This window comes from Schistocerca americana, chromosome X, assembly GCF_021461395.2.
Source record: "Schistocerca americana isolate TAMUIC-IGC-003095 chromosome X, iqSchAmer2.1, whole genome shotgun sequence".
Lineage (NCBI taxonomy): Eukaryota > Metazoa > Arthropoda > Insecta > Orthoptera > Acrididae > Schistocerca > Schistocerca americana.
In genome coordinates, this window is record NC_060130.1 from 608,189,284 (window position 1) to 608,203,655 (window position 14,372).

The following is a 14,372-nucleotide window of genomic DNA, read 5'->3' on the forward strand; positions in this document are numbered from 1 at the left end:
TTGAGGCTTCTTTCACATGAAATTATTGTTATTCTACAAGTAACTCTTTATAAACTGTGCAGAAAGGATCTTACACGATTGAAGTTGGCCTGGTAGTCTGAAGGCAGAGAGTTTGCCTCTAGGTCCGTGATTTCAGTTTCTTTGAAAAGCTGGATTTCATGACTATTGCTGTTTTCTTCCTACTGTTGTGCTGGATAACGGGTTTATTAAACATTAACTTTTAAAGAATTTGTCAAACGAATCAAGAAAATCTGAACTAGGAATTTTGTAACAGTTTTTTTTTCACCATCAGGATCTCATTTAAACTTTTTATTTACTGTTAGCAGTTTCTGTTCTCTACAAAATGTATCATCAGTTCTTGTGGCCTCTGTGTCATGTACAGTTTAACTACAGACAATGAAAAAACATGCATATAATGTTTCTGCCATTTACTTACACTGTTACGTGAGATTAGCTATCACTATTCCTTCTGTGTTGGTGGATTAACTTTCAACTCACGGCAGTTAGTAGTGGAGATCACTTAGATTTTGGAACAATGTTACTCTAGTCTCGAGGAATTCCCATTTTTTAAACATTGCAGCCATAACTCTGCGTGAACAATGATCAACAGTCAACGTATTATACGAGGCTCAGGCGTCGTGTAGAGTGCCCCGAGCAGAGTAGATAGAAAAAAAAATTGGAAAAACAGAGAGCAGATTGTAGAATTTAGTTTTTTTTTATATATACCCACTTAAGCGTTATGACGTTGCAGCAGCGGTATGGAATATCAAAGAATACCTCGCATTATTCATTTAGGATCTCCTCCCATAATGACTAAGATTTTAGAGAACGGAAGTGAGATACAAATAATTGTATCCTGAGCGAGAATTGAAAGATAACGGTTGTGGCTTAAAGGACAAAGCAAGGAAAGTAAGATTTCAACATGAATGTTTGGGCTGTCTATGATATGCTCTCTGATATCATGCGCTGCGTCTTCATGTATTCGACACATCAAATACATTTGTGTGAAACATTGCGAAAGAATGTTTACGATGATACTTTGGCAGCAATGACCCTGATAATGGTATTGAGGATATATTATAAAATTACTTTAGAAAACTGGATTTAATATAAGAATGAAAGTACAAAGAAACTTACAGTTCATGAAACATCTAAAATCATATAAATGTGACACTTTACAATTTTTTTTTGTACAATGAAAGCACAAATAAATTATATATGCGCAACAGACGCACAAGCGGACATTAATTTTCTGTAGAAATTTGTGTTCCCCTGAGGCATCTTATTTACTTAGAGTCCGCAATTTAGATGGCAGCAGCAAAGCACATTTCAAATAGTTACTTCGAGCTACGGAAAATATGGAAACGGCGCTGAGGAACGTAGCGGAGTTGTCTGCAGTTTCATCTCATTTAGTATATTGAAGCGCGTATTAGTCCACAAAATTATAAAACATTTTCGCTATCGAGCTGTGAAGGTATACGTTAAATAGGTAACAGATGTCCTTATATACTCCTCTTAGCACGTATAACAGTATGAAAATTATAAAACATTTGAAGGACTTAAAACCACAAATTTAAAATTGATTATTCCACATATTAAATCCACATGGAACCGCTTACGTATTTCTTTATCGGATGTTTTTTTGTGAAAAGTAGTGAAATTAGATCCGTGAACGGCAGCAGGAGGTTATGTTAGTTACATATCCACAAAATGATCTGGAGTAATTTTATCAAAAGCTTATTTAACTGACTATTAAGTTACTAGATTTTACCACAGACTTTTCACCGTCATTCTAGGTAGGAATGGGTTTCTCAAAAGCAGTCCTATGAACATAACTGACGATCACTCCTCACGCTCTATTAGAAATTCTTTGTTTAATTATTAGAAACGAGGGGAACAGTGCATATTGAATTTAAGATTTATACATACTGACGGGTCCGTCGAACTAAGTTGTATAGACTCGGTATGCACCATTATTAGGGACTAATTAATAATTTTCTCACCAATTCGTTAATCCCGTCCCCTCCACCTCCTCCTTCTTCCTTCCCCTCCCCCCTCCCCCCCCCCCCTAATTCAGAGTATTTGCTCTAGATTAGCTATGATAAAAGCTACAACTTTCAATAATACGTGGACTAAGAAGTATTTAAACTCGTTCAGTTAAAAGTAAATGATAACGTTTGCTTCGTCTCGAATGCTCGCTTTAAAGACAGGAATATGATAGTGAAGTGACTATGTTGTTGAAAAGAGCGATGCGACGTTCCTTCGGACATGCATAACCGCAGAACAGGCCCTGCGGTGACTACAGCTGTTTTGAAATGCATGAATCCACTGTTTAAACCATAAGCTGTATAAGGGAATGACGACAACGAAAATTTTTGCCGGACCGGGACTCGAACCCGGATTTCCCGTCTTACGCAACTGCGAATACATTTCATGTTTATTAGACAGGGTACTAAAATCTGAGGTGGTGCTTCGTAACCATTGAATGATACAGTTTAGTATGATATATATCAAATGTAACGCTCTGTAATTGGATACTTGTGTAATGTGAGAGAGTGGCTTACCGCTGAAAGTATTTATAAGAGCCTAGAACAACGGCCGACTGCGATATATCCAAAGCAGAGGTTTCGCCCTAATGGAAAACGTCTCATTCCACGCATCTCTCATTAGCCTGAGTGGGGCGGAGTCAAAACTTCATTTGATTCATGCTTAAACGAGCTAAAAGTTGGTAGACCGGAAGGATTGTATTCCATTTCACTTTCCTGTTAAAATTACCCCGGTACCGTGTCCCATATAAAGCACAGATCACTTTGCAATCCACTGTTTAAACTTCCATTGACAAATTCAGTTTTCTTTCCAGATTAACTATGTTAAATCTACTCTGCGCTTCAATTAACCCGATGCAGTGTAATATCGCCCGGTAAGCATTTTAATAATGTCTGCATAAGTGAAACAATGATAGATGGACGTTGCCGTTGCAAGACGTTTCCTATTATTACAATAACCGGTTGTGATTTTCATCTCAGCAAAGGACCTGTTTAAGCCCCATCATTGTTTCGGCATTACCGTAGAGCTTGTGTGATAACCATGAACTTCAAAATTTATGTACCGCTACCACAGTAAATTTTATATGCCTAAATGTAGTAGTACATTGCAGAAATTGTCGCGGTTGCTTGTCGCTTGGGTCGTTAATGTGACTGCTTCGGATAATGATTTTTGAATCGTAGAATCATTCAAGAAATTCTCGACGGTTAGGTGTTCCCTACATTTTTAAGAGTTTCCGCCACCTACAACTGATCGCTAGCGGTAATACATGGTACTACACCAGATAAAAATTTACCCTGTGTAGTTTATGGAACATTAAATACATAATTGGTTAAAGAGTGACCAGTGCCGAAAAATATTTCTTAATTGCTATGGGGCGGTTAAAAATGGAAGAGTCCGGGCGTTCAGCATATTCATTACAAGCTAGAAATAGCGGGAAATATTGCAGAAACCGGGTAAAGTTCATAATCTGAGACGGTACCGTATCCTTTTCGCATGATTTACATTATCTCTCATTTTAATATCTTCAGTTTTTGTTTTTGTTACAGAAATACAAGAACATTGCTATCAGTGGTCAGTGGAATGTAGATTATACGGCTACTGCATTAAAACGCGTCGGAAAACGCAACGAAAACGGCCTAAAATGTCTTACAATGGATGTGAATGCACTGTAATCTTTGGCGACAGCTAGGATTGACAGTGGATAACGCTCACAAGTGAAGTGAGGAGGGGAATGAGGATTATTATAGTGGGACATCCAGAAGCCTTGTTTATTCAGAAAATTCTGGTGAACCTTGAGCGCAATGAACAGCAAGTGAAAAAATGATTCTACTAAACATATTTACATGATGGACTGAATGAAATTTCCTCATGCGATGTGGCGAGTGTTCGAAATTATGAAACTTTCAGATGCTTTTATATATCATCAACACTTAGGGAAAAGTTGATTTTGATAAGTTATTACAATTAATCCGAATTTCAGAATGTTATATTATTACTTACTTGAACAAATAGAAAATATTTAAAAAGACATGGTTAAAATAGTAATACATCGATTTCTTATTATAATCTTAGAAACTACAAGTAAACATTGTTAAGATGTTGATACCTCTCTAAGTGCCTTTACATCAAAAAGGTATCTTCGATGCTTTCCAGCTGGAGCAAACATATTTATAGTTGCTGCTGCAAATGATGGTGCTGTCAGTCGAATATACAGGGTTTTTGTTTTAACTTGAGACAAATAAATATTTCGAAAACGGCGGATCGGACGAAAAAGATGTTCTAGGTGGAAGGCTAATGTTAGTAAAGGGGACATCTGACCGTGTTACAACTGGTCACCTACTAACCACTCCTCCTGCTTAGGCACGGTCAATTTTGTATTTCCAAATAGAAAACTCAATTTTCATAGCTTATTAGAATTCTACGCCAAAAAATATGTACGGCTTATGTAAAGCATTGCTTTCATTCGTGGTAGATGACGCTGTAACCGACAAATATGAAGTGTGCCTGCTTTTGCAGTTACGAACCAACACATTTGATTCTATTTTTCATTTGCGATGTAAATGTATACCTTGCGCTCTAACAGTTGATATTTATATTTTAAATTTATATTAGTATTGCAAATTTTATTGTACAGCGCATTATGGTTAACCGTTTCAATAGGCTGGTTAGAAACTACGTTTAGCGTCAACCAAGAACAACATCATGGACGTAATAGTTTTTTGTTCCCATCGGGATTGTTGATACCGACAAGTCTTCTTGCCTCTCACCATTCGAGTGCTTGATTTGGGTGAGTCCCCTTGTCTCCCACCATAACTGTAACTTACAATAAATGCTCAAACTGATGACCTTCAATTTCGATGCATTTATTAATTTGTGCTTGGAATGTATGTACACAACGTAAAATCGTGTCTGGTGGAATGTTTGTGCAAGCATTTCTGATACGTTCTGTCCCTCCGCCACACACCGTTGGGTGGCTTGCGGAGTATCAATGTAGATGTAGATACATGTGCTGCCGGGTCGTAGGTACTTCTGCATACCGTTTTTCCTTCAGATACCCCACACAAGAAAAAACCCAGCCACGTAAGGTAGTGTGACCTGGCAGGCCACGCTACCGGCCCACCTCTACCTATCTAGCGCCCAGTCAAATCGCGATTCAATGCCTCTTCAGCTATTGTGGAGTAAAGTGCAGGACATAAAGGTTTACATTTACATCGTAAATGAAATGTAGAATCAAATGCGTCGGTTCTTAATTGTGAAAACAGTTATTTGTCGTTAACAGCTCCATCTACAGTGAATGGGAAACAATGGCTTCAGTAAACTGTACTTTTTTTTGGCGTAGAATCCGAATATGCAAAAAAAATATATATATATATATAAAAAAAAATGGGAGTTCGCATCTGAACGTACAAAGCTGACCCCGCACACGGAGATGTGGTATAGCACAGACAGATGTCCTCTTCACTAATACTACATCTACATCTACATAATACTCCGCAATCTACCATACGGTGCGTGGCGGAGGGTATCTCGTACCACAACTAGCATCTTCTCTCCCTGTTCCACTCCCAAACAGAACGAGGGCAAAATGACTGCCTATATGCCTCTGTACGAGCCCTAATCTCTCTTATCTCATCTTTGTGGTCTTTCCGCGAAATATAAGTTGGCGGCAGTAAAATTGTACTGCAGTCAGCCTCAAATGCTGGTTCTCTAAATTTCCTCAGTAGCGATTCACGAAAACAACGCCTCCTTTCCTCCAGAGACTCCCGCCCGAGTTCCTGAAGCATTTCCGTAACACTCGCGTGATGATCAAACCTACCAGTAACAAATCTAGCAGCCCGCCTCTGAATTGCTTCTACGTCCTCCCTCAATCCGACCTGATAGGGATCCCAAACGCTCGAGCAGTACTAGCTTTTCCCTTTGATCGTTTTTTGCTACCATACGTCGTTTTCGAGATATTTATTGTCTCAAGTTAAAACAAACATCCTGTATAGCTAACCGCAATGATATCATGGTTTTATGCACAGTGTGAACTCTTTCCTGTAATATCTGCTATACAGAAGATGCGTTGTGGGTAACTCACTCTCACTGTTGAACCCAGTGTTTAACAGACATCATCTTTATTGTCCCTTCGGTAAAAGAATCTATTGTGAAAACATAAAACTGAATTTTAAGCTATTGATATAACATGTCCTTCTTTTAGAAATTATTGTTTTCCTAGTAGCCATATCATTCAAACATAAAGTGTAATTATGACATCGTTCTTTTCTAATCTCTTATAATTGGCAACCATCTGATTATTACACACTGAAACATAGCTGTATGATTTACAGAAAATCTCCAACGGAAAAATAGGATTGAATTTCACGCTTCTTAACCATTTCTTTCTTAAAATTTTTCCATTCATGCACACTTCAGTAAAATAATTGGATGAAATCAGTACAGTTATCGTACAGAATCGTAAATGTTTTGCAATTCATGCTAAAACAAATTACCAATAAAAATTTTGGTGCGTTAGCAAACCATGCCAGTGCAAGAGGTAAATGACGATCATTTTGTTCCAGAACTACTGAGCTCTATTGTGTCAATAAATCAAGTATGGATTTTCATCTGCAGCAGAGGTTGCATCATTCTCCAAATTCTTGCGTAATGTACCAGGAGGATTTCAGTGGTACGTGCGTAGTAGTGCCTGTGGTGGTGCGTATGCATGCAAAATAGGGTGAAATTACCTAATGCTGCGCACCACGAAGGAAGATATTATCATCATTTCTCCATCAGTGTTCGATATTCTGTACGAAAGTAAACTATACAAAGAGTGGGACTTTTCATCATCGCCGATGAAACTGCCCGTTACGCGGTACTTGCTTAACTGCAGCAACCGTGGAAGATCAACAAAGATCATTATAATAAAAAAAATACTGGTGTAGTAAATCATTGAACTAAGTGTTAAGTAGTGTTTCGGATCGAGCCCCATGGATGTTTTAGAAATTATTGTTTTCCTAATATCCGTCTGTGATATAACTAGTAGATTTTAATGATGACCTTAGATAACATGAAGGTGTACTTTTATTCTACATATTATTTTTTCCACCAAACTTACGTCAATGAAAATTGTGAAAAGGTTTTCATTTCTAGGAAACTGGAACGTTGGAAAAAAACGGCACAGCTAGTTGTTTGAGGAAACGGCCAATTATGCGTTATTCAGTGTCTAAGTGGACGTTAGACTTGTGATTGGAACAATGTAATATTTCGATGTATCAGAGATACCTGTGCATGTAAGAAAGATTATTCAGTGGGCTGTGAAGCTACTCGCTGATAACGATTGATGCCTGTCTTGAAGACAAGCCTGCAGAGCAGGACTGGCCCGGTCACAGAATTTCTTTCCAGCAGTCCAAACTACAGCTGCCTTCAAGACCAACAGCAGATTCTAGCTTTCAGACAGATAACCAAGAACGCGCACGTTAAGCGGCTTTTATCATCGTTATTCGCGAGTCTACGACTGCCTACACCACATCATAAAGTGTAGGATAATATTTCAGTGGGCTTGACCGAAGTATTAGGCCTTACTGCAATCCGTCGTCTTAAGTAACAGCTTTGAATGAATTGTTGCGCCTAAATCAAATTTTACAACGTAACACTTGGTTTTATGCAGAACTGATTTGTTATCCGAGACGTTTTGTTCTGGCTGCATATGTTTTGATGATTCGTCATCTTTGCCAACCCATCGTCCACATGAGCGACATGACATTGATTTTTAGGTTATTCTTTATGTTACCAGATATTAGTATTGATACGGAGCTTTCTGGAGACGTTTTGAGAAGTAATGTCCTCTTATGAATAAGCTCATCCTAACTTAACTATCTTCAGTACGTTTTCCTTTGTTGTATTAGAATGAGATGGGAAAAACCGCTTCATCGAGTACAAGAACGTGATTACAAGTTACAGGAGTAAATTTTGAGAGGAAAAAAGTGACTGATATCTAAAGTATCTGAGGAATGGCTTGTCAAAGATGACCAATTATCATAATACCCTAGTTTGTCGATGCGAACGCACCGACGTATGTACGTTGCAATAGTACGCTGTGCTCAATTTGAAGGCCAGTTATCCGCATATTACGTTCTAAATGCTTTTATTGACTCATCTTCCTCGTAAAAAGTAATAGTATAGAAATTATTACCAGTAGTTTACAATTAAATTGGTTCGTACTTACCAGTTTTGGCTTCTGAACATGTTCTTTCACGTCGGACTTCATACGCAACGGTACCTGGCAAATTGTCATCGACTATCAGAGCCTCTCATCGATTCATGCAGATACGTAGAGTTGCCAGGTCGTCGCGTATGGAGTCATTTACATATAAAACAATATTTGCTGTCAAAGTGGGACTATTTGATAAGGGAATTTGTAGAGAAATGCGTAGGCCAACGAATGGCAGTAGGATATCAACTTTAACGCCAGAGCTTGCCCGGGAAGACCAGCCAGCAGAAGGCCAACTGTTGCTCCCGCCGTGGCAATCCCCGGGGTCAGGTTATTTTCCAGGATCTATCGATCCCCGCCTTGAGGCTGTGATTCCCAAGCTATCTAGTAACTCATATCTCCTTTAAGACGAAGCTCTCCCCTAGACCAGCTCTTTAATTCAATCATCCCAATGTAAAAGGCAGGAGACTGTCATTTCCAGCACCTGTTGTTCTCTTCCATTCACAGTCCAGCTGGTCGAAAATGTCTCATGTGATTTGGAAACAGTCATCTCAGTTATTGCTACTTACAACAAATTCGCTGGCACAAAATGTACTTGCCCGTGCACTGCCACAGCATTATACTGTTTCTTTGGTTTTAAATAACTCATCTTGAAAAGGCTATCCCTCTCAGACACGAAAAGCTTTTTTTAACAGATATCAAAAATATTCAGTTTACAATGTGCATCATAATTTCTTTAGATAACAATCAGCACAAAATGCTTAATATATACTTTTAAATGCAACAAAGTCTTAAATTGTAGGACATAAATTACGAAGTGTTCCACATCGTTTTTGCAGACATTTCCCATGCATGCGATCACATGTGCGGTGCGAAGTGAGGTGCGTTGTCCAGAAGGTGCTGTAACGGGTACGGGTGCAGTGAGGTGCAAGAAAAGTGCAACAAAGTGTGACAATAGTGTTTCAAGACTTTTATCTGTTATGTACATATAAATTTGTTGTGATGACATATAAATGTATTCTCTGTTATTTTATTTTATAGTGAAAAGAGAGAGAAAGAAGAAGAAAAGAAAAAAAGTTGATAGTTGAGCAAATCACAATACATGAAACGAAAGATTAACGCTGATTAATTGATAACAGCTAGTGAAGACTTCACAATTTACTGACATGTTTTCTGTTATCTCTGTATTGTGTCGATACCCTGCGTACATTGGTAGCAGTAACAGACATTTGAATCTAATCTGCGTGTGTACCAAACTCTGTCAGTGATAAATGCTCAGCTGCGTTAAATAAGGATTGTTCCTATTGTTACCGATATATTTAATGAATTTAGTACCAAATCGGTAAAAAATACAACTATCCTGCAATACCAGATTTACGTGCTAGTGCTGTACGCAGGGTGTGCATTACCCTGAAAGGCATTAGACAGTAATGGAACACAAAATATCACACTCCAAACGTTAAATAGTGACAATTAAAAGCAAAATGACGTCGCCACGTGCTCGGTGGCTCGTCGAGAACAGAAAGAAAAGACAACGGAAAGAAAAAAAGGAAAGAAACAGACCAACAAAGTGTGAAACAGTGAGCAACAGTGTAAGATACATCATTGTCGAGCTCGTAGTTTCTGTGCGTTGTTGGTGCACTGTGGTGCTTGTCGCGGGAGATGCTCACCGTTCCTTTTGGCACTGAGGTGCCCGTACAGGCGACTCAAGTCAATGGCCATGACAGTCTGCGGTAGGGCGGCGCAGAAGGCGACCAGGGTGGCGGCGGTGAGCGCCAGCTGTGCACAAGCTCGGACCATGCTGCTGCGGCTGGCTGGGCTGCTCTGCGCTGCGCCTGCGGCTCCGGAGGTCGACTTGCGAGTGCCGCCGCTCCGGCCAAATTGTTTTATAATCTGCGCTGCGCCGGCCCCTACCGACGCCGGCCCCCCACCCCCAGTGCCGCGCCGCGCTTCCGCCAATGAGCGCCCGGGACGCTATCGAAGCCCGCGGCGACCAATCAGCGAGCGGCGTCGGCGCGCGTGCGACCCGTTTCTACCCTCCACCCGCCGTTCTCGCCTGCAGTTCTTGCGCCCCCGCAACCCTCGCGTAGCCTACGCACTACAGGTTTGAGTGGAAGATTCACGTACGCCGAACATTCCGTGAAAGAGGAGGGTGGGAGGGCTGGGTCGAAGTGGAGCCACCCACACTGGTGAATCCCCATTCCCCTACCTACTGATACCTGACACGCGGGTACCTCGGCTCGAGAGCGACGAGCTACAGTCACATCGGCTTTGTGTTGCACTCGCTGGCGCCTGCTTCCAAACAAACTGCTCCTGACTAACCTTTATAATGTACTCTAAATTTTACACGGATTCCTGTAACCTTCCCAAAATGAGACATGTTTCCTTTTGTATAATACATAATGACACCGACATGGAAGCCTTCTCTGCAAGAATGTTATCTGGTTGCCATAATCTGCCTCTCACTTATTTAGTGTCAGGTTAACAGTATCCCACCTTATCTCAGTGCTACATCGATAGAGCAGCCATTACCCAGTACACATTCACGGAAATAAAAATGTGAAAGCTATGATTCCTCTCTCACTTCGTAGCCACAAATCAATAACTCGCATGGAGTGATTCCACTGAATAATTAAAATGAGTTGTTCGATATTCCGACATACAGAATAATGATTACATCATGATGTTGCTGAGTTATGCCCCTGTGATGCCATGTTAGAAATATCCTAACACGACTTCATTTGCAGCTTGTTCGTTCATATGAGAAAAATGATCATTTACTTTTAAAAGACGGTAATACGTGAGAATTTGAGAAAAAATTTGCTTGCAACAACCGACACTTCCAATTTTTCAAAACTTTTTGAGACTTTTTTCACTTCTGCTATCAAATTTTTCGAACAGTTGTTTCCCCAAGAAAAACATAATGCTTACATATTAAGCAATTTGAGTGTATGTAAGGCGACCCTTCGAACAGCTATAAGGAATCAGTTCCTTGACACGTGTTACAGACATGTCATATTTTTCCGGGTCGCTCGATTTGAGACAATGCTGGACCTAAACTTGTCTCTTAGTAACGTGGCTACACATTAAAAGCTAAAACTCTGTAATCCGTATTTAGTGTCATATTGTTACAATGCACAGAGACTTTGGTAGATTTGACCTGTGAGCTGTTCGTGAAGGCAGTGTTGGACTTAAGTTAAAGATTTCATATTACATCCTGTATTTCGAAACTGAAACTGGCGAACTGTGGCTGTAAAATCAGATAACTTGTTCCAGGTACTAGAGCCCCTGACGTGATGTGTACTACGAAGAAGATGTTAAACACAGATCTTGTTGTTATTCCTGATGATTTATATATATACAGGGTGAGTACGTAAGACGTAACGCCCCTTTTATTTTGCAATCGATTCATATATTGCAACGAGGTTTTGGGCAAGTGATAGCTAAAGGGGCACGTAATCTTTTTGAACGTTTAACGGTACGGTATACTTTTACAATGGCATTATAAACTTTTTGAAAAGGCGATTAAAGTGGTAGAATGCTTGTTAGTGTTCGCATTGAAACTTTTCGCGAAAATATACAAGAAATGCGTTGAAACTGAAAGAGAAGGCGGCTGGAATCGATTATTGTGGTGTAAACACTGCCGAGTGGGAGTCTCATGCCAGGCTTCGTCATTGTATCAAACTTTTAGATTGTTTGCTACTTATCACAAAAGCTGTTCTCTTAAACATGGCGAAGTACACACAACTGAAATAGTTTTCCAAAGCGGTTTCTTATACGCTGGAAGATAACACTTAGTTCAACTTACAAAAATCGTAGATGGCTCTGTACCTATGTCTCATAATAGAGGAAATCCGTTTTATTTAGCAGTATAGGCCCATGGTATTGCTCTATATAAAAACGTAGCCAAGTCTGGGAGGCCACCTTAACGGAGTTTATACCACAGTAGCTGATTGTGGTCATGTTGTCTTTTAGTTTTAGTACTTTACTTGGATACTTCAGTGAAAAATTTCAAGGCCTACAATAAAAAGCTTTATATTCATCTTTTCAAGCGTTCCGTTTAATAAATTTACTTCACAATCTCGATTGATACATGAGTTAAGAGCATTAAACATTCAACAAACTTACGTGCGCTCTGCCTACTATCATTTGCAGAAAACCTCTGTGCTATATATATGGAAATTAAGCTGTTCCTCCCGCTGCCAACTCGCAATGTTAAATGTGGCCTTAAGAACCCACGCGCGAGATTTTCATATTATCTCGCTCGCTGCGCTCGGACTATTAGTCTTACAGAAAAAATGAATAGGACCTTTCTGTAGAGAATTCAATGGAGCTAAGTTTTGTACTGGGATGCGCTTTCGCTGGAGGTCACGGTTTTCGAGTAAGTCAAGAAAAACATACAAGCGCGACATAAAAACGCACGTCCATCTCCACACTCGTCCCTCACTAGTCAGGATTTGTAGTGTGTTGTTCGTGGCACTCCCTCCAACCACTTAAAAATAAAAATTCCGACTACACGAACTATTCCCGATATTTGACCTTTTTTAGTCTCTGTTGATTGGACTATTACTTCACCGCTATAGTCGGCTATTCCGTTAACATTATTAATTTAAACGTTCACCGGAGGGTAATGAAAGCGACTTTGTAAACGCTACGCCAAAATTAATTACGTCGAAAATTTTTTCCAAACTTAACCATTACAAGCACTGTAGATTCGTAGTCAGAAACCTGACGTATACAACGATGTAATTTTTCATTTTATGCTGTTAAAATTCACAAAACTGTTAGGTAATCTTTACACAAACCTCAATTTTACAGTTTACTAAGTCAGTGGGATAATAAGGCTAGTTAGTGAAGGCCTAAAAAGGTAGAATGTGCGAAATAATTCGTGCAGTCGTAAATTTTTTTACAGTGGTAGGGGGCAGTGTCATGAAAAGCAGACTAGAAATCCTCACTCCTCGGGTCTGAGTGTGGGAGTCGGGATACGTTTGAAGGAAACTTTTTTATGTTTTTCTCGAATAATTCGAAAACTACGGCCTCTACCGAAAACATATCCCAGTACAAAATTTAACTACATTAAATGTCCTGCAAAAAGTTCCTATTCATTTTTTCTATGAGACTAATAGTTCGCATTTAGCGAAGAGGAGGATATGAAAATCTCGGGAGATGTTTTTAAATGTCAGCGTAAAACGACGTCGTTAGGGGCAGCTGAAACAACCTGACTCTATATATATATATATATCCCGAGATTTTCATATCCTCTTCCAGCTGCCCCTAACGACGTCGTTTTACGCTGACATTTAAAAACATCTCCCGAGATTTTCATATCCTCTTCTTCGCTAAATGCGAACTATATATATATATATATATATACTCCTGGAAATTGAAATAAGAACACCGTGAATTCATTGTCCCAGGAAGGGGAAACTTTATTGACACATTCCTGGGGTCAGATACATCACATGATCACACTGACAGAACCACAGGCACATAGACACAGGCAACAGAGCATGCACAATGTTGGCACTAGTACAGTGTATATCCACCTTTCGCAGCAATGCAGGCTGCTATTCTCCCATGGAGACGATCGTAGAGATGCTGGATGTAGTCCTGTGGAACGGCTTGCCATGCCATTTCCACCTGGCGCCTCAGTTGGACCAGCGTTCGTGCTGGACGTGCAGACCGCGTGAGACGACGCTTCATCCAGTCCCAAACATGCTCAATTGGGGACAGATCCGGAGATCTTGCTGGCCAGGGTAGTTGACTTACACCTTCTAGAGCACGTTGGGTGGCACGGGATACATGCGGCCGTGCATTGTCCTGTTGGAACAGCAAGTTCCCTTGCCGGTCTAGGAATGGTAGAACGATGGGTTCGATGACGGTTTGGATGTACTGTGCACTATTCAGTGTCCCCTCGACGATCACCAGTGGTGTACGGCCAGTGTAGGAGATCGCTCCCCACACCATGATGCCGGGTGTTGGCCCTGTGTGCCTCGGTCGTATGCAGTCCTGATTGTGGCGCTCACCTGCACGGCGCCAAACACGCATACGACCATCATTGGCACCAAGGCAGAAGCGACTCTCATCGCTGAAGACGACACGTCTCCATTCGTCCCTCCATTCACGCCTGTCG

General features: G+C 40.3%; 1 protein-coding gene across 2 annotated transcripts in view; it reads right to left on the minus strand.

Annotated features, from left to right (window-relative positions):
- LOC124555075 (IDLSRF-like peptide) overlaps nt 1–10,105 on the minus strand; it is a 216,732-nt gene extending 206,627 nt beyond the window's left edge. For both annotated transcript variants that reach the window (XM_047128863.1, XM_047128862.1), the window contains exon 1: nt 9,910–10,105. In XM_047128863.1, coding sequence (XP_046984819.1) covers nt 9,910–10,039 — 130 coding nt within the window. In that variant the 5' untranslated portion in view covers nt 10,040–10,105. The remainder of the gene's footprint in view (nt 1–9,909) is intronic.
- Between the last annotated feature and the right edge of the window lie 4,267 nt (nt 10,106–14,372).